This window comes from Chiloscyllium plagiosum, chromosome 10 (assembly GCF_004010195.1).
Source record: "Chiloscyllium plagiosum isolate BGI_BamShark_2017 chromosome 10, ASM401019v2, whole genome shotgun sequence".
Classification (NCBI taxonomy): domain Eukaryota; kingdom Metazoa; phylum Chordata; class Chondrichthyes; order Orectolobiformes; family Hemiscylliidae; genus Chiloscyllium; species Chiloscyllium plagiosum.
Window position 1 is genome coordinate 60,096,572 of NC_057719.1, and position 26,944 is coordinate 60,123,515.

Here is a 26,944-nt window from a genome sequence, read left to right on the forward strand (position 1 = left end):
AGTAGATATTCTGTGCTTTTAACTTGCTTATCAAAGCAACTTGTTGGATGAAGTTTTGATTGCTGATGCAATCTTCCATTTTCTGGATTGATCAATTAAGCAACCACTGAAATGTCTCCAAAATGATTTTTCCGTTTTTGTAATTCTCAAGTTGAACAAAGGCACTATTGTACTCAGTTGGCTGTCTGCCTAGCACAGTGATAAGGTGATGAAAGCTTTGAAACTGAAGAATACAAAGGACATATAGGAGGGTGGGAACAGGCGACAATCTTTTGGGTGGAGGTAATCCTGACAAAGCCAATACAGGCTTAAGTGAAACATTATCCAAGTCGCACAAGTGCTGTACAGTTACCTTGATCAGTGTTCTGATGAGGTTTCATTCATCGTCTTCTTTACCTCACTGTTTGACATTGACCTTCATAAACTTAGTAATATGAAAACAAAGAATTGTAGATGTTGTAAATCTGAAATACAAACACAAAGTTCTGGAGAAACTCAGGTCTGTCAGCATCTGTAGAGAGAAAAAACATTAATGTTTCGAGTTCCAGCGACCATTCGTGAGAACTTCTGACAAAGGGTCACTGGATTTGAAAGATTAACTCTATTTTTCTCTACAGATGTTGCCAAATTTGCTGAATTTCTCCACAACTTTCTGTTTTCCCTTACAAACTCAGTGCTTGATCCAGTCATGTTGTTTGTTATTTATTTAAGTTATTTGGATGAGAGTTTAGCAGGAATGTTCAGTAAGTTTGCAGATTACTAAACATTGGTGGTATAGCAGACAGGAATGAAGGTTATCTAAAATTACAAATGGATCTTGATCAATGGGCCAATTGGCTGAGGTGTAGCTGATGGAGTTTAATTTGGATAAATGCAGGATATTACATTTTGGTAAAGCAACAGGGACAGGACTTACACAGTTAATGCTACGGCCCTGGGCCATGTTGTCAAACAGAGAGACCTAAGGGTTCATGTACATAGTGTATAAGGTGTTTAGCATGTTTGCATTCATTGCTCACACCATTGAGTATAGGAGACAGGGTGCCATGCTGAAGTGGTATAGGATATCAATGAAGCCACCACGGTTTTGAAGACAGTTCTGCTTGCCCTGCTATAGAAAGGATATTAGTAAATTGGAGACAGTTCAGAAAAGTTTTACCAGGATGCTGTTGGACTAGAGGGTTTGAGGTATGAGGAGAGGCTGGACAGCCCTCTTTTTTTCCACTGTAGAGTAGGAGGTTGAGAGTGACAATATGGAGGTTTATAAAATCTTGAGGGCATAGATGAGGTAAATAGTCAGGGTCTTTTCTCTCTGGTGGGGGAGGTCAAAACTAGGGGAATATTTTTAAGGTGAGAGAAGAAAGATTTAAAACAGACTAAGGGGCAACATTTTTCACACAGAAGGTGGTTTGTATCTGGAATAAGCTGCCAGAGGAAGATGTAGATGCAGGTACAGTTACAATGTTTAAAAAGCACTTTGACAGGTACATGAACAGGAAAGATTTAGAGGGATGTGGGACTAGATTAGTTTTGGGAAACTTGTTCGGCATGGTTAAGTTGGACCAAAGGGTCTGTTTCTGTGCTGTATAAACTTTATGACTATACCAGATAATAGTGTTTTAACGCAAACTTTGCAGGTATCTGTATTTAGAATTCCTCCAGATTTTCTCAAAAACTTATATTTGAAATTTAAAAATGGATAAGAAATCTAGAGTGAAATATTATTTGATTCTAAAACTCACAGTGTTATTATTTATTGGCCTGGTGTGAAATTATCAGCTTTCAGCATCATTACGCCTCTGAAATTGACAAAAACTTCTGGAGTTAAAAGTAGAAATCCAAAGATGCTGCCAATCATTCCGTGCTTCTCAAAATTACTACTAAAATGTCCTAGAATATACTCAAATAGGAATCACTGAACTCACAGCAACTTCCACTTTTGCACTATTACTTTTGCTATTATTCTCACTGTTAAAAGTCTTTTAAGAAGTTACACCTCATTGAAAGAGTTAAAAATCACACAACACTGCAGTGCTCTGAAACCTTGTACTTCCAAATAAACATGTTGGACTACAAACTGGTGTTGTGTGATTTTTAACTTTGTTCACCCCTGTCCAACACCAACACCTCCACCTCATTGAAAAAGGGACTATAGGTTTTTAAAAGCATGCCAATTTTAGCAGTACTTCGGAACAACTTCTCTGATTCTGAAAACCTAATGTATGTTTGTGGGATTTTAAATTTTTCTGTTATGATAATAAATTCAATATAGTTTTTTCAACAATGTTAAAATGTGATTAAGGGAGAAACTGAAATGTCATTTGTATGTCCCAATCTTTATTTTCCTCTCTGAAAATAATTTAAAAAAATAAAATGAATGTTTTTAACTTCTTGATTTTCTACCTTTGAAAATCCTTTCATGTAAGCTGCTTTCTATTTTTTTAACAATACTAGATGCCAGGCGTTCCCATGACAGAGTGCTAGATTCAAATTAACCTACAACCTGTTTTGCAGTCATCGGTAAAATTGACCTCATTTTGCCGCAGACTGCAAAATCTAGTTAAAAGATGTTCTTTTATGATTCTACTCAAATTTTCAATTTGGATGTTGCATTAACTACAGCATTATTTCAGTATAACTTTTAAAAATAAATTTGTTCTTTCACTTAATGATATGTCAAGATTTGACATTTTAAGCAATTACTGTACCAAATGACCAAAATAAACTATTGACTAAATACTATCATCTTTTGTAGGCAACTTGTACTTTACAGAAAATGTGAAGTCACCCATCATGTGATCCACAAAATTACAGTCCTTTTGACAAACAATTTTAACTTTCAGCGTGTTCCTATGTCCTCTTTTTGTTGAGTAGTAACTATGAGTGACCATTGTGTTTCTCAGTTCTTGGAAAATTAATTAAATCTAGTGTATTCTGATGATCCTTCTTCTCTTTAGCTATTCCATGGCATATCACTTGGAATCCTTAGATGATTGTATGATGCATCCTTTCGATTAGAGACTGTCTCCCTTCCACATCCAGCTGGAGTAGCTCTGCAAATTCAAGCAGCTTTTCTTTCCATTTTGCCCCCTGGATACTGCTATCTTTGATTTTCATTGATTTATATAGAAGTCTGTAATACCATCACAAAAAATGCTTTTTCGGCTCTTTCCCATAATGACATACAGCACATTCACCTTTTGTTCAGATAGAAATACTAATTGCTTAATTTTAACTCTAAGCACTCTTTTCAACTTAGAAGTAAATGGCCAGTTTACAGCACAACTGTTTACAACCTGATACTTTTCTCAGTCTTTGGGAGACTCTAAGTCTAATCATTGCAAACACAGAGACTGCTGCCATTGTCTCCAAATGTAAATAACAAGCAAGTTAAGCCTTCCTTTGATCACTAACAAAGTCATCTTTGTTTACAACAGGTAGATGGCAGAACAGGTCACATGATCCCTTTAGATATGCTACATTTAAATTTACTGTCCAAAAAAACCTTTTATCTCTCAATTGTTACATATTTAGTAATGAATATTATTGGATTTTCATAATGTACTAGAAAACCTGTTGTAAACTTTTAAGTTATAATACCGCTTAATTTTCAGTGTTTTGTAAACACTTATGATTATTAATATAACTGAGACTGGAAGAGTGCACTGTTCCTTTAATCCCACTACTCCTTGGGTAACAAACTCAAAGATGCTTCTCCCAGTTATCAAGGTGACTGATTAAGTTCTTTATTGATATCAGGCTTTAAGCAAAAAAATCCACCAACTCAGTTTCTTTAAATAATTATGGATTTATATCAAATAAAGGTTATTCAATAAATATAGAATAATTGTTAACATACCTTGTCAGTAATATAGAAGAACAAATGCCCATCTCTCTCTAAATATCCCCAAAACACATATCTTCATGCTTCAGGAAAAGAGGGCAAAAAAACTCTCTGCAAAAAAACACTTTGGCCAATGGGTTATTCTTGGAGGCAAGAGGATATTATTCTGGAGTCTGTTGCTTTGATGATCTGGCACGTGTGGTCAAATCACTAATCATGCATGGCTGTCTCTTGTAGACTGAAAACGTGCAAACACTTCTTTCTCAGGTAGTAAAAAGTTTGAGATTATTTTTCAATCACTCATTCAAAATAACAAATAGGTTTCACTCTGAGTTGCTGCAGGCAGTTCACTTTTTACATCTGGGAAAAATCAGTTGGACAGCTTGTTCATTACAAGTGTTTCTCCAACTTCAACTCGTTCTGAGAAACTTTCTTCCAACTCTGCTTGCTTTTAGCAGGCTTTTTCCCAGCTTGGCTTGTTTTTAGTTGGCTACTCTCCAACTAAGTCATATAAAACAAACAACTCTGCAAGCAAGCAACTATCGCCAGTCTATGATTTCTTAGAAGCCTTGGTTAAAAAAAATCTGCAGTTCCACAGTGAATTTTCAATGACTTATTTTAAGTAAAGTGCTACAGGTAGGTCCACAGACTAGAAATACCTCTATTATTCACAATCCTTCAAAACTCAAGTCCTCCAAACTGTATTAAATACTAAGTGTTTTTGCAAGGTTTGTGAAGGTTTGTAGCTCAGGTTGAGGTTTATGGATATCAAACCTACAGCTCAGCGAGCAAACCTACACCCTAAATACTAAGTGTTTTTGTAACTCTACACAATAGGAACCTAAAACTGTCAAGCTAATTTAGTTTTCAAATTAAAATATAGGTTTTATTTCATTTTCTATACAGTTTTATTGGTTCTCTGGAATAGTTATGCATCAATCATTACTCTGAACTACATATTATCTGTGACAGGCTTATATTTTAAGTTTTATGTTTACAATTATACAACAAAACCAGCTTGGTAGTGTCAATGGAGGCAGGATTGTTGGAGAATTATTGAAATTGGCAGTTTTAGTTGTAACTTTGTGGGCAGCAGTTATGCCTCTCAGTCAGAAGGCTGTGTTTTATATTTCCTCACCAAACACTGAACACAAAATATTGGATATTTCTTCAATGCAGTACTGAGGGAGTACTGCAATGCTGGAAGGGCAGTGTTTTAGAAAAAAACCACTAAACTGAGGTTCTGGCTACTCTACCCATCAAGTTACACTTTTTAAAGAGCAGTAGGGAGTTCCAAAATTCTTGCAAGCCTTTACCCTTCAGCCAACTTTAACAAAATAGACCTTTCTTCTTTTCAAGCTTGTGGATTTTACCTTCAGTCACACATGAATGTGGTTCGGATGAAGGCATTTGAAAAACACATACGGTACACACTCAATTATCTGCACTCCCACAATCTGCATTCTTGTTTATTTGAGAAGACTTATTGAGAATAGTGCAGGAGGAGCTGCCAGCATTTCCTTTCAGAACTTTTGTTAGCTGTACTTCCGTCAGCAAGATATGCTGTTTCTGTAACAGCTGATCTGAGGTAATTAGCTTGCTCCAAGCTCCCCAGTGAGCTTGCATGGATCTCCAGCCAAATAAACCACTTCTACACCAAGATAGTGGGCCAAAAATGCTCCTTTGGTACCAACCACAACATTCCCACACACGGCGATAGAAATGTGTGTTAAAGACTGCATTTTATCAACTTGAAGCTCTATTACTGGCCTCCATGATGCTGATCCCATGAAGCCTCTGACTTCAAACCTGAAATGGCACAGAGGCTGAGTGGTTAGAACTGCTGCCACACACCACCAGGGATCCAGGTTCAATTCCATCCTCGGGTGACTCTTTGTGTGGAATTTGCATGTTTTTCCCTTCTACGCACTGGTTTTCTACGGGTGCTCCTGTTTCCTCCCACAGTCCAAAGATGTGCAGGTTAGGTGGATTGTCCATTGTGTTCAGGGATGTGTAGGCCTGGCAGATGTAGGATTATGGTATACAATGGGGGCTGGGTCTGGGTGGAATGTTCTTTGGATGGTCAGTGCAGACTTGATGAGCTGAATGGCCTCCTTCTGCATTGTAGGGATGGTATGATACAAGCCAAGTTTTATATCTTACATCAGCTGGAGATAACAGATGTATCTTTATAATACAGAAGCTTTGTGAAATCTCAGCTGATGTTATGCACGTGACAAGAGATAGGTGTTGTAAGTCTTTAGTGTTTATAACTGGCAGGGTTGTGCAATGGAGATAAGCACCATTGGAAAATACCAAAGCCAAAACATGCAAAAAGCAGCATGTTCAAAGCAATGATCATCTGTGCAATGTTTGAACTCTTAATCACCTGTCAATTTCATTTATGGCTGAAAATTGAAGCTCTGATGTTTAATTATTTGTGATAAGCATAACCCTCTCTGCCATTTAGCAATAATGTTCTATGTATTTATTATACACTGACACATTTATAGATTAAAATAGTGGATGCCCAATACCACTGTTTACAATTAATGTAAGGTAAACGAAGTTATTTTACCAGTCCTTGTCATTTTTGTGCTACTGATTCTCCCTGACTTGTTTTTGAATTATTGTCAACTGGAGCGCATCTCTTCTCGTGCTGGAAGGGAAGTGACAGCTGGTCAAAACGAGCACAGAAGGGTTGAAAACATTAGAAATATTTATAATGGGTCAGATCACACCATCAGTGCAGGACCTATGGCCCTTCAGTTTTACACTGACATCTTAGGAGTTACCTGTCTCATCTATAGCTTGAATCTAGCGGAGTGATGAGTTGTAAAGTCTAGTAATGAGGTATAATTGCAGTGATACCACTTGCCCTTTACACATCACAAACTGAAGACATGCCTTGCGAGATCTGCTCACAGTTCAGTGAATATCACAGTTTTTAAATGTACTTGTTAATTGTCTTTAATTTTAGGTTTCCCCGGTCAATACTGTTACCCCTTCAACTGCTCACCCCTTCCACATGCCCAACAATATTCAACATAATCACCCTACCCTGCCAATTTCCCACTTGACACTGCTCACCCCTTACTCACATCAGGCACAATCCCTCCTGATAGTGGTCACCTTTGACCTTACACTGTTCAACCCATTCCGAGGGCCCTACAGTGTTCACCACATGCCCTGACACTGCACAATCCCTCCCAAGACTTGTTTATGTCCCTCCTGGCACTGCCAGTTTTATCAGCTGGTTGGCATTAGTATTTTCTGGGTTCATCACCTGTCTGGCAGCCAAGTAAACTAACAGACTGGTCAGTGTATAGGAGAAAAGACCAGTGGGGCATAGTTGCAATGAAGGACCCTTTGAAATGGCCCTGGCAATTGATGGTGGGACAAGAAATCTCTATCAGCCTGGGAAAGGTGTTGATAATTGGGGTTGGTGTGATCAGGGTAGGGAAAGGCTCAAGGCTTTGTTGATGGGTATAGAGAAATAAGGATGGCTGACAGAAATATTTACCTTAAGGAAGTCTCCCACACCAAAGAAATCTGTGTAGCAGCTGTAAAATTCAATTTAAGCTCTTCTAATTTCACAGAGAATCTAATTTAAAGATCTTTCAGTTAAAAAGAAAGTACATATATAGAATGCAGGTTTGCATCACATTCTGCACTTTTTCCAGTTTTTAAATACCTCAAAGTCCAGCTAGGGAGGGTTAACATCGATGTTTATATCTCTGGGTAGGGTCTCACTGTGAGGGAGGAGTGTTATATTGGCACAGTTACAAAGGAGCAACTTGTTTTCCATTTCTATTCCCGCTCATGGTTTTGCTACCATGCTACTTTAATAGGATCCACAACAAATCCAGGTCCCATGACAAGAAGCTGGATCTGCCAGTTAGTTACTGAAGCTCATTAACATGTTAGAAAAACTTTCTTCAGTGGTGCCCAGAGAAATAGCACTTGTCCCAAGGTCTGTGTATTATTCTGATCCTGTAAGTGGTCCTGAGGGGAAGCAGACTTTCCAGATTCTATGCACAGTGGAAGGCTACACATCTGGCAGAAAATCCTGTTATCCTAGGGTATGACTGGGCTGTAATTATCCAGTCTCGCTCGTTGATTCTTCAATAGGATTGGGACAGCAAAAGTGTCCATGCACTCTTTGCTGCATTTCAACTTACTTTAATATTATGCTGGTTTTCTGTCAAAAGTGTAATCATATTCAATCACAAAAAGACACCATCAGCCGTATTTCCAATATTTTGGCATAACAGTGCAGAATACACAGAACATGTGCCTCTCTGGCATGCAGCATTGCAATGGATCAGATTGTAGCTACTAAAATACTATGCCTGGGAAATCTGTGTACCAGTGCCATGCCCTGGAATGATTTAAAAACATTCTGATAATTTTCAGCTGGCACCGTGGAGGAGTGTCCACAGTCTTGAGATCAAACTGCAGTCATTGTACACAGGCTTTGCCTTTGCCAGAGAAATCTGCTGAACCAACATAAATGACCCCAAAGCAAGACAGTCAGCCCAGATGAGGGGTGCATTACTGTATGAAAATTACATGTCTTGATCACAAAAAGCAGGACAAATCCAACTCCGCCAATTACCGCCCCATTAATCTACTCTCGATCATCAGTAAAGCCGGAAGGTATCATCAACAACTCTTTGAGGAGAAAGTGAGGTCTGCAGATGCTGGAGATCAGAGCTGGAAATGTGTTGCTGGAAAAGCGCAGCAGGTCAGGCAGCATCCAGGGAACAGGAGAATCGACGTTTCGGGCATAAGCCCTTCATTCCTGAAGAAGGGCTTATGCCCGAAATGTCGATTCTCCTGTTCCCTGGATGCTGCCTGACCTGCTGCGCTTTTCCAGCAACACATTTCCAGCATCATCAACAACTCTATCAAGCAGCACCTGCTCAGCTATAACCTGCTCACTGACGCCCAGTTTGAGTTCACCAGAGTCACTCAGCTCCTGACCTCGTTACAGCCTTGGTTCAAACATGGACAGAAGAGTTGAATTCCAGAAATGAGGTGACAGTGACAGCTCTTTACATTAAGGTTGCATTTGACTGAATGTGGTATTGAGGAACCATAGTAAAACGGGAATCAATGGGTATCAAGGGGAAAACACTCCACTGGTTAGAGTCATACCTGATACATAGGAAGATGATTGTGGTTGTTAGAGGGCAGTCATCTCAGCTCCAGGACATTTCTGCAGGGGTTCCTTCAAGTAATGTCCTCAGCCCAACTATCTTCCGCTGCTTCATCAATGACCTTCACCATCATAAGGTTAGAAATGGGGATGTTTGCTGATGTTTAGCATCTTTCACAACTCCTCACATACTAAAAACAGTCCATGTTCTAATGCAACAAGATCCGGACAATATCCAGGCTTGGGCTGACAAGTGGCAACTAATATTTATTCCATACAAATGTCAGACAATGACCATCTCCAATCAGAGACAATCTAACCATCGCTCATTGATATTCAATGATGTTACCATCACTGAAAATCCCGCCATTAACAGTCTGGGGTTATCCTTAACCAGAAACTCAACTTGACTCATTGTATAAATACAGTGGCTACAGCAGCAGGTCAGAGGCTAGGAACACTGCAGTGAGTTACTCACCTCCTGACTTTCCAAAGCCTGTCCATCAACTACAAGGCACAAGTCAGGAGTGTGATGGAATGCTCCCCCTTTGACTGGATGTGTGCAGCACCAACAACACCCAAGAAGCTGGACACCATCCAGGACGAAACAGCCCATTTGATTGGTACCACATCCATAAGCATGCACTCTCTACCACCACCAATGCTCAGTAGCAGCAGTACGTACTATCTACAAGATGCACTGCAGAAATTTGCCAAGGACATTTAGGCAGAATCTTCCAAATGCATGACCATTTTCATGTAGAAAGACAAGGGCAGCAGATAATGGGAACACAACTATAAGCAACTCCCATTCAAGCCAATCACTATCCTGACTTGGAAATATATCACTGTTCCGTCATTCTTTCTGGATCAAAATCTTGGAATTCCCTTCAAAAGGGCATTGTGTGTGTGTACTGACACCACATGGACTTCAGTGATTCAAGAAGGCAGCTCTCCACCACCGTCTCAAGGGCAACTAGGGATGGACAATAAATGCTGGCCAGCTAGTGATGTTCGTGTCTCATGAACAAATTTTAAAATGGCTCATTGGAGATATGCCTCAACTCCATAACAATGAAAATTGTGGTCTGTTCTGCTAAATGGCAAATTTAACGACTGTACGAAAAATGAATCTGAGAAGAAATCTGGATTTCAGCCCAAAATTTTAATATTTCTCTGGTGAAACATAGAAGTTATTAGCAACATCCTCTATTGCAGTTCACATATGTGTTACACAGTAAATAGATCTTAGAGGCCCATGCAAACAAATCTGAACTGTGAAGAAATGCTTCAATTAAATGTTGTGAATCAACATACTTGCTTTGGGTGCCTCTAAATGATGACATATTGCAATACTGAACTCTAATTGCATTGGCCAATGTCAGCCCATATTTAGTAAACAACAGCTGTTCAGAGGCTGTGTCATATTTGTCTAAATTTATGATTGCATCCCTTGAGAATTAATTTCCATGCAATGTGACAGACACAAATGAAGATAGTGATTAAAAGGTTTGTGTCTGCACATAACACTGTACCTGCAGATAGTACAAAATTTATAATTGCAAACTTTAGCAAACAGAAAACTTACTGAGAATATTGCTTTACCTGTAAAACACAAGTCAATCAGGTTAAAATGATCAGTTGATTGTTGCATGGTACTGTGTGCGCTTGTTAATACTTTGCAACATCACATGTTAACAGGATTTTGTGCACCATATTTCAGTAACCTTTTAGCTAATGATAAAATCATGTCTTACATTTCTTCAGATGGATGAAAGAATCAGGATGCATATCATGGATCATAGAATAGTACAGCACAGTACAGGCCCTTCAGCCCTTGATGTGCCGCCAACCTTTTATCTTACTCTAAGATCAAACTAAACTACATACCCTTCTTATGTGTTTCTGCAAATACATTTCTCAATATCATGGTCCATTCTAGCATTGAGACAGGATATATGCAGCCTGTTCCTGGGTCACTATTAAAACAATTAGTAGTACTTTTGAGAGAGTGAGGAAAAATGAGATTTCCTCCTTCCATTCTCTGAATTTAATCACTTCTGGAATCATGTGTGTTTACTGAGAATATCTGTGATGGACAGCTAGAGAAAGAACCCAAAACCTAACTGTACAGCAGAAAATGTACCATTTCAAAATTTTATCTCCCTTGACAGTCAGTAATATTTTTGATTTAATTGAAGATCTTTTATTCACAAATACGGTAAATTTTTTCTTGCAGTTTTCAGACCCATCTATAAACAGCTTTTCTCACAACTCCTTTATATTTTCTGTTCTTTCCCTTATTTTTAAGGGTCTCAGATATCTTGGATCTCCCGTTATTTCATTCAGGAGATGAACAATCTGTTTTTACGCACTGACATACTGTTTTCATCCAGTTCATCCAGTTCATTCAGTCTGCTCCCTATGTATAAGTCTCTGCTCTCTGCTTTGCATTTGTTACCACAGCTGTCATTTTAGGGTTTAATGAGTATGCAGATGCATTTTTGAGGTAAGATGAGATGTCCCTGTGACCTCAGTAATCATGTGTTTGTGTTTTCCCAAGAAATTGGACCCTTTAGTGCTCAGCCTTCAGCTGTATTGTACAGCATAACAATAAACAGTTTAACAGTTACTAAGGGTGGCCAAGGCTTGTATCAGACCCAAAGAAAAAACGCAGAAAGACAATGAAGCAATGGCATCATTAAAATGTGGGACTCAGTATACTGAGTGTTAAACACAAATCCCGACTCTCACATTCTGCAAACAAAGCACTGGAATCAACCTGAAATGTACATAGCAATTTCAAAACTATTGTATTGTTCATGTCTGATCGCAATACGCTGCTGGCTTTATTTTAGTATTAAAAAAAACTTGTTGAGTTTCCATAGGGATGTTTGTGGACCTGTGCAAACAGGAACTTCTCCAAACACATTTAAGGATCTATTTTATCAACATTCTGTGAAGGACAGTTTACTCTGTAAGAAATTCTACTCAAAGTGACATTCATCTATGAAGCTTATTTGCAGTCTACTACTGTAGTTAGCTATATACTCACAATCCAAGTGGCTGTGCCTGATCCCTTCAACATCCTCAGCATGAATGAAGTAATAGCATCGTTTGCCCACAATATCTACAGGAGTTAGATCCATATAGTCACTAATCCTGCAGGATACAGAAGCAGAAATGAATCAATATTAAACAGTATAGAATGGTTCCTCAGAAAATAAATTAGTGGTTTGAAAATACAGTATAGTAAAATGAAATATGCACCATTATGCAAATATATACAACGTATGGGGAGCTATGGGATGCAATTTTTAAAAAAATGTTTGTGTTATGGGAGTGTCACTGGCTACATGAACATTTTCCCTGGGGTGGGAGAGCCCAGAACAGGGGGGTATAGGTTTAGGGTGAGAGGGGAACATTTAAAAAGGATCTAAGGGGCAACTTTTTCACGCTGAGGGTGGTGCTTGTATGGAATGAGCTGCCAGAGGAAGTGGTGGAGGCCGGTACATTACACCATTTAAAAGACATCTGGATGGATATATGAATACAAAAGGTTTAGAGGGATATGGACTAAGTGCTGGAAAATGAGACTAGATTAGTTTAGGATATCTTGTTGACATGGACTGGTTGGATCAAAGGGTCTGTTTCAGTGCTGTATATCTCTAAGACTATTAAATGTCCAACCCTATTTGCCGACAGGGCAGTTAAAGGTCTGTGGGTCTAGAGCCACATATCCACCAGATATGGTCAGAATAGCAGACTTCCTTCCCTAAATGAGATTATAAAATAGTTAGGTTTTTATACAATTGACAATAGTTATACAGTCACCATTAAGCTAGGTTTTTCTTCCCCTGATTTTCATTGATTTGAAGTTTCACTATGTGCCATAGCAGGATTCAAACCATGTCTGCAGCACGGGCGGCACAGTGGCTCATGGGGCGGCACGGTGGCTCAGTGGTTAGCACTGCTGCCTCACAGCACCAGGGACCCGGGTTCAATTCCCATCTCGGACAACTGTCTGTGTGGAGTTTGCACATTCTCCCAGTGTCTGCGTGGGTTTCCTCCGGGTGCTCCGGTTTCCTCCCACAATCCAAAGATGTACAGGTTAGGTGAAATGACCATGCTAAATTGCCTGTAGTGTTAGGTGCAGGGGTAAATGTAAGGGAAAGGGTCTGGGTGGGTTGGTCTTCAGAGGGTCTGTGTGGACTTGTTGGGCTGAAGGGCCTGTTTCCACACTGTAGGGAATCTAAGAAATCTAAGAAAACATTAAAACACTGATATGGGCATAAAATAATTGGATTAATCCCTCATCCTTCTTATTTGAGCTCAGCTATGAATAGAGGCACCAAGTGGGGGTCAGTCAGGCAATGTTTGCAGTACTGAGCGGAAAACATTACATGCACTGCCACCAGTCAGCTGTTGCATAGGTTAGGCAGCCAATCATGAATGGCATGGACTGTTTATCATCTGTACACTTGTATGGTGGCTTGGATTGAATCATCAAGTAAAAAAAAAATGAGTAAAAGGAATTACACATCCTTATTTAAAAGATAAAGAAACATGAAATTCAGAGAAATGAAAGGTAAGATTGCTTACCGATTTTCACAGTAAACAATATTGAGGTCCATATTTACTCTGGTGACAAACATTTGGCAGTCAATCCTGACTTCATTAATAGTGGGAGGCGGCAAAGCATGAGCCACAACGACTAGACCTATAATTTGAGTAGGCAGCACACGTCCATGTGAAAGAGATACTCTCAACCGTAACCGTCCAGTTATATGAATGACCTGAAACACAGTAATGATATTACAAAGTGTAAATGTTAGCTGTCAGCCAGCTCATCTTCTGAAAACTGGCCACTTTGAATGTAATACCTGTTGAATACAATGAGTTTTTTTTCTTCCCCTTGTATTTTTGAATTACTTACAAAAAAAGCACAATGTAGTACGATTCCAGATATGGAAAGGTAATATTGAGAGAAAAAAAAGGGTACAAAATGCCTCTGTTGAATAATTGCATCAAAAGGGAAAATAGTTTTGGATTTTAGAAAGTGCGAATGTACTATTTGTTAGTGTTTAACAGTTTTCTGACAATTCATATATTTTCAACAAATGGATTGAGGAACCTTATAGGAAAGACTGAAATAAATACATTTGTGCTTAGTGAGGGCATGGTAACAGCAGACCACTGAAACTTGTTTATAATTATGCACCATTGGATGTTTGTTGTAAAGTAATACCTAACACCAGGTCAAAACTAACACAGCTTAACACAGGAATAATCTGAAGTGGCACCCAAGTCTCTTGCATCTAATTTTTCTTTCTGTTACAATTCTGGAAGAAATGCATCTCAACTGTGAGTTATTTCCACGAAAGAATGTTTTTGATACAAAAAGTTATTTGATTCTCGTTCTCCCACCAGAAAGACTAGTTGATGGATTAGCTTCAGTCTGGCCTCATCTTCTGATGTTTTTTGTCTTGAGTGAACCCAGTCGAGTTTTATATTACTATCAGTAAGCTAAATGACATAGTAACATGCAAGCCTTCCTATGACAGAGTACAGACCTTGGAGAGGGAACAGTTTAGGGCCTACTGCTCTGTCCTGAACACCATTGATGTGTTGGTTCTTGGCTGATATATCTTTGTGGTTCAGTGGCTGTTGATTGGCTGTTATTGTTTTCAGGGAGGAGAAAGTGAGGACTGCAGATGCTAGAGATCAAAGTCGAAGAGTGTGGTGCTGGAAAAGCACAGCTGATCAGGCAGCATCTAAGGAGCAGGACAGTCGATGTTTCGAGCATAAACTCTTCAGATTGGTTGCTGCACTTAATGACTAAGTTGTTGATGGTAGATAGGTAAACTTTGAGTAAATGGACCACAATAACTGAAGGATGGCATCTGATGGATGGATGCTTTATTTGTTGCCTAGTTTCTGTTGACTGGCAGATAAAGGTAAAGTTGCCATGAATCATCAGACCAAATGGCTGCTCGAAGATGGTTGGGTCTAGTCCAGTTCTCTGGAAATTTTTGCATCAATAGCCTGGAGCTGAGATGACTTCAGTATTATACTTGTTGCATGCACCTTCTATTGGCTGTTAGTTATTGCCTTTATTCATGCAGGCTGGGTTTATTCCTACATATGTCGTGGGGTTTTTAAGGGAAAGAGAAATGTTAACTGCTAACTTGAAACTCTTATGGAAAAGTCTGACAGTTAAGAGCTCTCTGATATTTTGTTTTGTAAACTTAATTTGGAGAAGGCAGAGTTTTCTTGAAGTCTTCACGCACTCATTACAAACAGTCATTCACTGAAGTGATATCATCATCAGTATTATTGCAATTTCTTGAGTGGTCTGCTTCAAGTGTAGTTCTGTACAGAGACCATTCTAAGAGGCTCTACAAAATCTCATCAACCACTCTTGTACAGATTTTGAGGACACTATTCTCAGTCATTGTGAAGAGGCTGCATCAGGAAAAAAAACATGGACTAAGTGCACTACTAGAAAAACATATCTTTCCATGAGATTGATTGTGATTAATCTGTGAAGAGAAAGTGGTGCATTGACTCCGGAATAGCTAAGAGCCAGATTTTATAAAGTTCAACACTGGCAAACTAGCTGAAAGCATTTCAAACTCACACTGAGCCTGTAAATTGTATTCCATCTCTAACTTTTGTCTTTGAAAATCAACATGTCAAAAAATGATTTGAAATTAAAATTCCATGTAGAATTTGTCTCAGAATATTTTTTGAAGTCATTTTCACAGAGCAGTTTTGTATGCATTGCTTCAAGACTGCCCTTGGCAAAACATCACAAATTGTCAAAAAACTTTAATATTACCAAGCAGCTAAATATAAACTGACACTAGGAACCCTACTGAGACAATAAATAGTAGAAAAAAAATCGCACTTTAATGCCTACATACAAGGAGATCGATTTTTTATAATTCATGGTTTGGCACACAATATCATCCTCAGAGTGAATATTGAAGAGAAATACATAAGAAATTTGAATGATCAATTCCTAGGAATTCTCAGGAAAACACATAACATAAAATTGAGATCCAGTTACAAGGCAGGTATAAGCTGGTAAAGAAATCTCTTTGATATGAACCCCTGAGTGAAATACTTGTGTAAGCATTTATGCAGGATAATCTTATTTTATCTCACATGTGTTCAAGTATATGCCTCAGGGCCATTTTTTAAAAATGTCAAACCCAGAATGTATTTTTTTCTTTGAGTCAATGTCAAAATTGTGGTTGAACAATGCTTGAGGTGCACTGTGGCATCACCTCAGTGCTCCACCAGCACCTTTGCACAAAAGGGAAAAAATCCTTCAGTCGCCTTGACTGTATCATCAAAACATCATCAACTTATCAGTACTACCCTTGAGAAAGTGACAAACATTTGAAAAAATGACAGCATGGAATTACTGAAGCATTTTGTTTTGACCACGTGAGGGGAAATGAATTGCTTCCCCACTTTTTAAACCTGCCATCAGTTAAAACTAGTTTTTTTCTTTTCTTTTTCGCACACAGCTGTATCACACTTCAACTAAAATGAGATACTAATCAAAATTAAGGAGCTAATTACAAATTTTTCTTAAGTGAAAGACAGATGATTTTTATTACATGCTAACCCTGAATGAAGTAGAAAGTGACATCAAAAACACGCATAAATATTGGTATAAAGTTTAAATGGGGAGTGTATCTTGTATAAAAAGAATAAGGAATATACAGTTTAAAAGTCCTTAAAATCATTTAGTTGAGAGAGTCAAACCTGAGACCACAGGCTTTTATTTAATGTCTCATATCCTTAACAGTAGTAAAATTTGTATAATATTTCAGTTCTCAGTAAATGATTGTTTTTCCAATTGGCTTAGTTACTGGTGCTGTTTTTGGAGATAAAAATAGATTTGGGGCCATTGATAGACACATAGACAAAGAGAGAAACAGAGTGAAGGCCACAGAGATAGAGAGCAAGCTTTCCATGTTCCGCTAGTATGCATCCATTTTCTATTTCTGTTCTGCCTAAATGTTGTTTTCCTGAAATACTGTTCATGTGTGCATTTCCACATTTGGCTTCATTGCTTTTTTCAAGTCCATCTCAGATGACTCTTATCCTAATGTGTGAAATTTCCAGCAAGGAATCAATCACAAAAAGGGGACAGGATTTCTTCACATCGTCATATCTATCTGATTGTTACAACCAAATCTCAGAGGAGGTGTTCCATGTTCTTAGGGTTCTAGATAGATACGCTAAATCATTAAACCTATGACTGAGGAGGGATGAACCAACTTCCCTATATCATTCATCCACCCCCTTTGCTGGTCATAACAGAGTGAAATTACAAAGAATGGCTCCCATATGGATACCTTTCTCCCTGTCAAAAGGTTTTAAGTTTTAAAACGAATTTATTTAACCAGGCAAAACAGGTTAACAAAAAGAATAAGTTAATTAGTTACTAAGAAAGTAAATAAAGTTAATAAAAACATATGCACACACATTAGGAATATAAAGGGAGTCCAAAAAACAAGGTAAAAGATAAACAGATGGTCGATGAGGAGTTGATAGTGGAATGTTGACAGTTTGACATTAACTTCAGGATTCTTGGCTTTTGCAGGTTGGTGGAAATCCTTTTGCCCTGTTTGTTTTGATGGTGGTTGGCTGGCAGCGGGAGAATCCTTTTGTTTTCCTGCTTTCTTTTGACTCGCTTATTACCTCGCTGGCTTCTAGCCCACTTGTATATTCAATTCAGGGGGGACCAGTAGGTGAATTTTCAACTGTGACCTTCTTAGCACACTTGTACCTGAATCCAGGCCAGTACACACAAATCTTAGTTCATTCTTAAAACTTTTTCCATTAGCCCATCTATTCCCTTGGAAAATACAGACTAGCTTTGCATTCAGTTTTTAACCCCTTAATTTGTTTATTACTGGAAATGCAAAACTGCATAGGTGGCTTTCAGTTGAAAGGGGGAGATAATCAGCCATCTCGGGGTGGCACATTGGCTCAGTGGTCAGCACTGCTGCCTCACAGCGCCAGAGATCTGGGTTCGATTTCTGCCTCGGACAACTGTCTGTGTGGAGTTTGCACATTCTCTCTGTGTCTGTATGGGTTTCCTTCAGGTGCTCTGGTTTAGGACAGCACGGTGGCTCAGTGATTAGCACTGCTGCCTCACAGCACCAGGGACCCGGGTTCGATTCCAGCCACAGGCGACTGTCTGTGTTGAGTTTGCACATTCTCACCCTGTCCGTGTGGGTTTCCTCCGGGTGTTTTGCTTCCTCCCACAATCCAAAGATGTGCAGGTCAGGTGGATTGGCCATGCTAAATTGTCCATCGTGTTAAGTGCATTAGTCAGAGGGAGTTAGGTCTGGGTGGGTTACTCTTCGGAGGGTCGGTGTGGACTGGTTGGGCTGAAGGGCCTGTTTCCACACTGTAGGGAATCTAATCTATTTTAATCTCATTACCTCTTCTTGTTATGTCTCTTTCACTCTGGAGTTTCCCTGATACTTTACAGGTTTGACTATCCATGGGTCCCATATAGGACTTTGGCAGTTAGCACTAAATTAACATCAGTGGTCTTTTTTCTGTCTGTTTCTTTTCTTTTAAAAAAAACATGTTTTGAAATTATATATGCAATAATGTGTATAGTCGTTTGGGGTTATGATACATTGTCATGACACTGAGTTTCATTGACTCTTGCTAAAATGTTAATAATTGCATCACAAGCTGTTTTTGAATACCTAAGCTTGGCTTCATGAGCTTGCCTCAACCTGGTTGGATGACCACTTCATCAATCGTAAGTTAATATTCCCTCCATTTATTTACATCATTTTAGTCCATGAAGGTCTCAGGTATTAAAATCAGACGATGGATTTGAAAATCGATGATCCATATTTTACCATTGTTGTGACACAACAGAATCTTTTTGACCCAATGAAAGAGACATACCTCATACAATGTTGTGAACATAGCTTAATGTGAAACCATTTTGTTTGAGATATAGAAAAGCACTCCTATCATATTTACCAGCTTTTAAGTAACCTCACCTCTGTTACTGTTAGAAATATTCTAGTCATGAAGCTATTTGAGAAGCTGCCTGCTTTACAGAATAATGTCAGCATGTCATACCTTTATATACACACATCAAAATGTTTCCTATTTTACTGTGACAGCTGTTCGTGAACTAATGAAAGCTTCAGACAGTTAATGGATTTGTTAACTATTGTCACTAGACTAGAACATTTCAAGTGCTTACATGCAAATGAATTAAACAAACAGATCTACAGAAAAGAAGTAGTGTTGAGTCAATGGTACAATATTCTTAGATCTGAAATTTAATGGAAGTTGTATTTCTTATGAAAATCTGTCGAACAATTTCCAATGAAAATGTTGGGAATGTATGATGCACTATTATGTTCAAAAATCAGATAAGTTGTTGGCTTTAATAAAAGAGAATCATTTTAGGGCACAAACTGGTAAGATACAACTTGCTACCTCAATTTCTTCATGTAAGAATGTGGTCCTTTGTGCATCAAGTGCAGCCACACCATAAATCTGTTTTTATAAACACATCCACGATTTTGCTACACATATAACACACAGAAGAAATCTTCACCGTGATGAGTTCCTGGTCTTGTGTTACATGGCTGTGAGTTCCCAACTGCATAGAAAATAGAAAGCTGAAGGAAGCCTGGCATTGCATTCAGATATAGTTTTGCAGAGATTATTGAGGGAAAACGGGTAAATATATCACAACTAATAAATATTTGAAACTTCTTCACTATTACACTACAAATATTCTGAAGCCCAGTTCTGGTAGGGCAACCAATGTCATTGATATGGAGCAATATCGGCCCTTAGGTAACATAATTTCTGAAAGCATCTGTCAAGATCAAGTTTGATTATGTAAATTTATTCAGACAAAAATATTTGAGAAACAGATTCTAGTGAACAAACCTTGGCTATATTTCGGAGATGTAATGCAACATAGAGGATTCTTCTAAAAAAGCATTTGTTTGGGATTGGGCTTCCACACAGAAAAACACAGCCATTCCCTAACAATGATGTTAAGTACAGTTCTGTTGCTTATTTAAGAAAAATACTTGATAAAAAGGTTTACTAAAATGAGTTGTATAATGTAAATGACATTTAAATACTTGCATGTTTTTATGACTGGCATCACTGTTTATAACACTATTATGCTGAACATCCTTCTATTTAATGATTGAAAAGCATCCGATGAATGCTAATGCCATTCTGCGAAATAATTTCTTCTTCATAAAGTATATGGCTGCAAATTTACACAGAATAATTTCTTTTCCTACAATCCCAGATGTAATACAACTTTTCCAATCTCATGTTTATCTTTCGTAAGCTTGGCAATGAAATAGTGATTAGCTTCCATGCAATTTGTAATTGTCAATTAACTTTGCACTTGCACCAGATTGCAAGGTTAGTGAATTGAAGCGTGGTAGATGTAGTGTGATTGATCTGTGATTAAACAAGTACATAATCTGTCCGTATATGAGCTGCAGTTCGAATGCAAGCTGGATGACTATGCTTACAGAAAATATAAAGGCCACCATAGTCAGTCAGCTGAGAAATTAAAGACAGCGGCACTATGAAAGAGTGAAACCATATATACTTATGAAGCATTAGAGTATAAATGGCAAATGATCTGACACAGTGTAATAAATCTGTGCCACAAAAATTTCATGGCTGAACTAAAATTTCTTTTGTGTGTTTATACTCGGGTATTCTAAGTATGCAGTGACTGTCAGCACCTGATCAAATTATAACATTCAAACATTATGCAGAAGCCACTCAGGTCATGTTGTTTTGTTGACACATCTGACATAAAACTGACCCATCAATAATCAAGCTATTATTGTGTTTACCAACATCTTTTCGTTTACAAAACATGGCGGAGATGCAGCAAACAAATCCATTTCATTTGGGGTATTTTCATATGGCACACTTCAAATAAACCAGGCCTCGAGAACTAGGCTTTTCTCCAATGCTGTGCACAAGCTATCAAGTGTTATTTTTTTTATTTACCTCTGTTGCCACACCACTCTAGCCATGGTCATGCACAAGCGGTGTCACCATCTTCCTCTTTTACTAGTTCCTGACTCCATGTGCAACAAGTAATGGCTGGGGCCTTCATGTTACACATTGAAAACATCCCTGAAACTTTGTTAGGTGTCTTACTGGTCATTTGGCTTTGGCTAACACATCATATAGAAAGTCTGAAACAAAAAACATGAATTGAAAAAAACTGAGGAGGTCTGGCATTTGTGAAGAGAAATGAGAGTTAATGTTTCGGGTCCAGGAACCCTTTGCCATTTTGTTTTCCTTTTAGATTTGCAGTATAAGTATGTAAGTTAGCTCGCTGAGCAAGAAGGTTTTCAGATGCTTTGGAACCATGACAAGGTAACATCATCAGTGAGAGTCTCTGGGGAAGCACTGGTAGTATGTCCCGCCTCTCTATTTATAGGTCTTCGTTTCTTAAGATGGATGATGTTAATACCGGCTCTTTTTTTCAAAGAAGGTAGAAAGGATCTAAGTTGCTGTGTTTATTGATGGAGTTCTGGTTAGAATGTAATGCGTCTAAGAATTCTCATGCGTGTCTTTGTTTCACCTGTCCTAGGATGTGTATGTTGTCCCAGTCAAAGAGGTGTCCTTCTTTGTCTGTATGTATGGAAACTAGTGATAGTGGGTCGTGTCTTTTGGTGGCCAGTTGGTGTTCATATATCCTGGTGGCAAAACAAAGACACGCATGAGAATTCTTAGAGGCATAACCAGATATCGATATCTAAAACATATCGATTTAGATCCCATCTACCTTCCCTTTAAAAAAAAATCGGAAATGACATCACCCACCTTAAAAAAACCAAGACCTATAAATAGAGAGGCATGACATACCACTCTCACTGATGATGTTACCTAGTATGATGACGAAACATTGGAAAACAAACTTTCCAGCTCAGTGAGCTAACTTACGTACTTAGCATCAACCTGAGCTACAAATCTTCTCAAACACTTCCAGTATTCTCAGTTATTTATTGTTTTTTTATTTTACTATCCATATAGAAAGCTCTCAGCTATGATCATCTCTTGTCCAACAAGCATTCTTGAGACAATGAAGTTCCCCCAGTTTGATGAGTGCTAACAAACTTGAGCATTCTGTCATTGAGAGAACAGCTATATCTGTGATTTTGTCCTGATAGGCTACACTCAATGCACAAAAGATATTCTTGATGTCTGAAAGTTGTCTGTTTTTAACCACCATACAAGGATTATCTTGATGTTATCTCACATGCACAGGTAAGTCAGCATTATTAATGCATCAGTTTCTGCATCAAGGAATGGTATAATGGAATGTCCATCACCATTGACATGAAGGAGCAGAATCTGTGAACTACTTTCAGCTGAGTTTTATTTAGTATGCTCAGGGTTGTAATGAAATGTGTTGTCCAATGTCCACAATTTCCTTGATGTTTACAGTCAGGGAAAACAATTTATGGGACAAGATAGGGGGAAGAGTCCATAAGTCCTTCTAGCTGAGTTTTCACATCCATGACTTGGAAATCATGATCAATACAGAGTTCACTGATCATGGCATAATGTGCTTTTGAATTGAATTTATTGTCACATGTACCGAGGCACAGTGAAAAGCTTTGTCTTGTGAGCAATACAGGCAGATCATAGAGTTAAGTAGCATAGATAAGTAAATAATAGGTAAACAGCGGCAAAAACAAAATACAGGTACAGGCAAATGTTAAGAATTTGTGAGTCCATTCAGTATTCTAACAACAGTGGCGTAGAAACTGTTGAGAAATTGGCTGGTGCGTGTGTTCAAGCTTCTGTACCTTCTCCCTGATGGTCAAGATTGTAGAAAAACAATGCCAGGGTGGGATGGATCTTTGAGAATGCTAGCAGCCTTTCCCTGACAACGGGCCTGGTAGATGGATTCTATAGATGGAACATTGGCCTTTGTGATTGTCTAGGCCGAGTTCACCACTCTCTGTAACCGTCTCCGATTTTGAATGGTACAGTTGCCATACCAGCTAGTGATACATCCAGATAGAATGCTCTCGATGGCGCACCTATAAAAGTTGGTAAGGGTATTCGCCATCATGCCAAATTTCCTCAGCTGCCTGAGGAAGAAGAGACACTGTTGGGCCTTTGTAACCAGTGTATCCACATGAAGAGTCCAAGAGAGCTTTTTGTGGGTGACCACTCTCAGGAGCTTGATACTCTCCACTCATTCAACCTCTGTGCTGTTAATGCGTAGGGAGGCATGAGTAACATCCCACTGACAGTCAATAATGAGTTCCTAGGTTTTGTTGGCATTGAGAGCTAGGTTGTTCTCAGTGCACAATTTTTCCAGGTCTTCCACCTCCCGTCTGTAGTCTGTTTTGTCGCCATCTGAGATTTGACCGACTGGTGGTGTCATCAGCAAACTTGTAAATGGCATTAGTCTGGTATTTGGTGATGCAGTCATGGGTATACAGTGAGTACAGTAGGGGGCTGAGTACACACCCCTGGTGGGGGCTCCAGTGTTGAGTGTTAGTGAGGATGAAATATTGTCCCCAATCTTCACTGATTGTGCCCTGTGGGTCAGGAAACTGAGGATCCAGTTGCAGAGAGTGGGGCTTAGTCCAAGATCACTAAGTTTAGTAATCAGCCTCGAGGAGATAATAGTGTTGAAGGCTGAACTGTAGTCGATGAGTAGGATTCTTACGTAACTGTTCTTGGTGTCAAGGTGTTCTAGGGAGGAGTGAAGGGCAAGTGGTATATGGCATCTGACGTGGATCTGTTGGTCCGATAGGAAAGTTGGAGTGGGTCAAGAATAGTGGGGAGGCTGGAGTTGATTAATGCCATGACCAGCCTTTCAAAGCACTTCATGACCACCAAAGTCAGGGTCACTGGGCGGTAGTCATTGAGACATGCTGCATGAGCCTCCTTAGGCACAGGGATGATGTTGGTCCTCTTGAAACAGGCAGGGACAGTAGCCTGCGGCAGGGAGAGGTTGAAGGTGGCCGAGAAGACCCCTGTCATTTGATCTGCGCATGGCCTGGTACTCCGTCTGGTCCCATCACTTTCTTTGGATTCTCACTAAGGAAAACTGACCTGACCTCTGATGCAGTGACAGTCGGGATAGGTTCGTCAGGACTTGTTGGAATAGGTGTTACCTCTCCACTGAAATTCTGCTCAAAGCAAGCATAGAAGGCGTTGAGACGATCTGGGAGGGATCTGTCATTGTTTGCTATCTTGCACTGTCTCTTTTTAGAACCTGTGATGTTACTCGGTCCTTGGCATAGTTGACGGATGTTTTTCTGGGTCTCTATTTTGGATCGGTATTGGTCCTTGGCTGTCTTAACGGCTCTGTGGAGGTCATACTTGGATTTGTTATATCTGAGTGGGTCTCTTGACCTGAAGGCCTCGTGCCTGGTTTTCACATTCAATCTTGATTAACTGTAGAGAATGCTGTCTGATCTTAGTATGCAAGTGTACACCTTCCACATTGGGAGGGAATGCAAAGACAGGAGTGTGGTGTTGTGGGGGCCCTGTTTTGCTTCATTCTTTAGTCAGAAGATGTCGGAGGACATCCTTCGAAGTATACAGTGTAGGGCATATTGTGCTTCTGCATGCACTCAATTTATAAGTTGATTTTTGAGTGTAGAAGGTTGAGAGGTGACCTTATAGATGTTTGTAAAGTAATGAGGGGTATAAATAGGAATAATGGTAGTTGTCTTTTCAAGCCTAGGGGGCACATTTTTAAGGTGAGAGGAGAGTGATTTTAAAAAAGACCCTGGGGACAAATTTTTTACACAGAGGGTGATTCATGTGTGGAATGAACTTCCTAAGGAAGTGATGGATGTAGGTACAATTACAGCGTTTAAAAGACATTTGGATAAGTACATGAATAGGAAAGGTTGGAGGGATATGGGTCAAGAACAGGCAGGTGGGATTAGTTTAGTTTGGGATTATGTTAAGCGTGGACTGGTTTAAACAGGGGGTCTGCTTCTGTGCTGTATGACTCTGAGTCTATTAATATGACCCAGCAAAGGCATTTTCCATGATTTGATTTGATCTAATTTATTGTTATCACATGGGATACAATGAAAAGTATTGTTAACCAGACAAATCATACCTTATATAAATACTTCAGGGTGTTAGAACAGAATGCAAAATATAATGTTACAGCTACAGAAAAGATGCAGAGAAAGATCAACTCTTGTATATGGGGTCTGTTAATAAATCTGATAACAGTGGGAAAGAAGCTGTTCTTAAATCTAGTGTGTGTTTTCAAACTTTTGTATCTTCTGTCTGATGGAAGAGGGTGGAAGAGAGAATAACCGGGGGTGGGGTGGGGGTCTTTCATAATGTTGGCTGCTTTCCTGAGGTGGTGGGAAGTGTAGACAGAGTTAATGGAAGGAAGGCTGGTTTTGTGATGTACCAGATTGTGTTCACAACCCTCTGTAGGAAATATTCTTGTCATTGCTCTCCCTTCTGTTCCCTTTGTTTTTTGTCAGTGTGATAATTTTTGCATTACGCCATCTCCTGTGGAATGGAGCCCAGTTTCTAGCAAATGTCATAAAGGTGTGGCCATCAGTGGGATTTTCCATTCTTGAACAATTTTATCTGGGATTCCACCCTTATTGGGTGTCTTTCTGTTTTTTAAGCAATCTGTTGCCTTCTTAAACTCAAGTTATTATGGCCCTTAATCTCATTCATCGATGATGGGAAACTGAAGAGGAGGGTCAAACATAAACAGTGACCTGTCTATCCCACAGGATCACAAATCTCAGTGCTCAGCTCAGCAGGAGATCAGTTTACTTTTGTCTATCAGCCAATACCTCACAACTACCAACTTCAGAGTGATGGTAGGGTCAAACATCATCTTGATCCTTTCATATGTAGCTCATTGATTCTCATCATCGCAGGAAGTTTGGATTTCTGCACATCAGCTGATCCAATGTACATAGGACATCCTTATCGTCTGCATAGATATCTTGGCTTCTTTCAGGTCATGCAGTTGGTTTTATGTTGTGCATCATGCAGGCTTTGTTTTTTGCGTCAAAGGCAGATATCTGAGCTGAGCAGGTCTAAAGGCAGTCCTTGTTACCAGTTATGCCTTTAATAAATAACTGGTGTTGTGTTCAGTGTGGATGTGGAGAACACTGGACAGATTTTGCCTTCTTGTGGTAATCAAGTTGATTGCAATGTCTAACCCTTCGATGACAATATGATATCTTATGGAAGTGTCTGTTCTGAATGAATGTGTTTGCTGTTCAGAGTTCATTCAAGGTACAAAGTGCAAGAAGGCATAGTCTGTTTGTTGCCGATTTTGCCAAATATATGATCAACATGGCACGTTGGCTATGAATTGCTTTCTGTCCAAACACATGCATTGCAGTTAGCCAGGATGAATATTCACCATCATTTGAAATTTTCTTCACTACGGCATCTATGCAGCTGCAGGTGTGCTTTCTACCTGTGATGCTAACATATAGAGTTGGCACATATTATGCGGACTGTGCATCAAATGAAAGTTGCAAGAAGGTGAGGTGCTACTTGGCTGCTACTGACAACTCAAAGGACCATGTCGGCTGGTTAGGAACAGAAGGATGCTATTTCATCAAGTGCACCTAACTCAGCATTCTAGATCATTATATATTGTTTCCTCAATGCTATTTTCCCGCAATATCTCCATTTACCTTAATATAATTCATCTCTGGAAACCAGGTTATTTTTGCCTAGAACTTGCTCAGTGCTTGAGCTCCCACAGACCTCTGGTGTAGAGAATTTCAAAGCTTTAACACTATGATCTCATTCTCAATGGGCTATACCTTATCCTGAGATCAGAGCTGAAAATGTGTTGCTGGAAAAGCGCAGGTCAGGCAGCATCCAGGGAACAGGAGAAT

The 26,944-nt window shown here is 39.2% G+C and overlaps 1 protein-coding gene across 5 annotated transcripts in view; it reads right to left on the reverse strand.

Annotated features, from left to right (window-relative positions):
- LOC122553698 (neuronal PAS domain-containing protein 3) overlaps positions 1-26,944 on the reverse strand; it is a 1,311,564-nt gene that overhangs the window by 35,614 nt on the left and 1,249,006 nt on the right. For all 5 annotated transcript variants that reach the window (XM_043697886.1, XM_043697885.1, XM_043697888.1 and 2 more), the window contains 2 exons: positions 13,608-13,801; positions 12,061-12,167 (listed from right to left, as the gene is read on the reverse strand). In XM_043697886.1, coding sequence (XP_043553821.1) covers positions 12,061-12,167; positions 13,608-13,801 — 301 coding nt within the window. The remainder of the gene's footprint in view (positions 1-12,060; positions 12,168-13,607; positions 13,802-26,944) is intronic.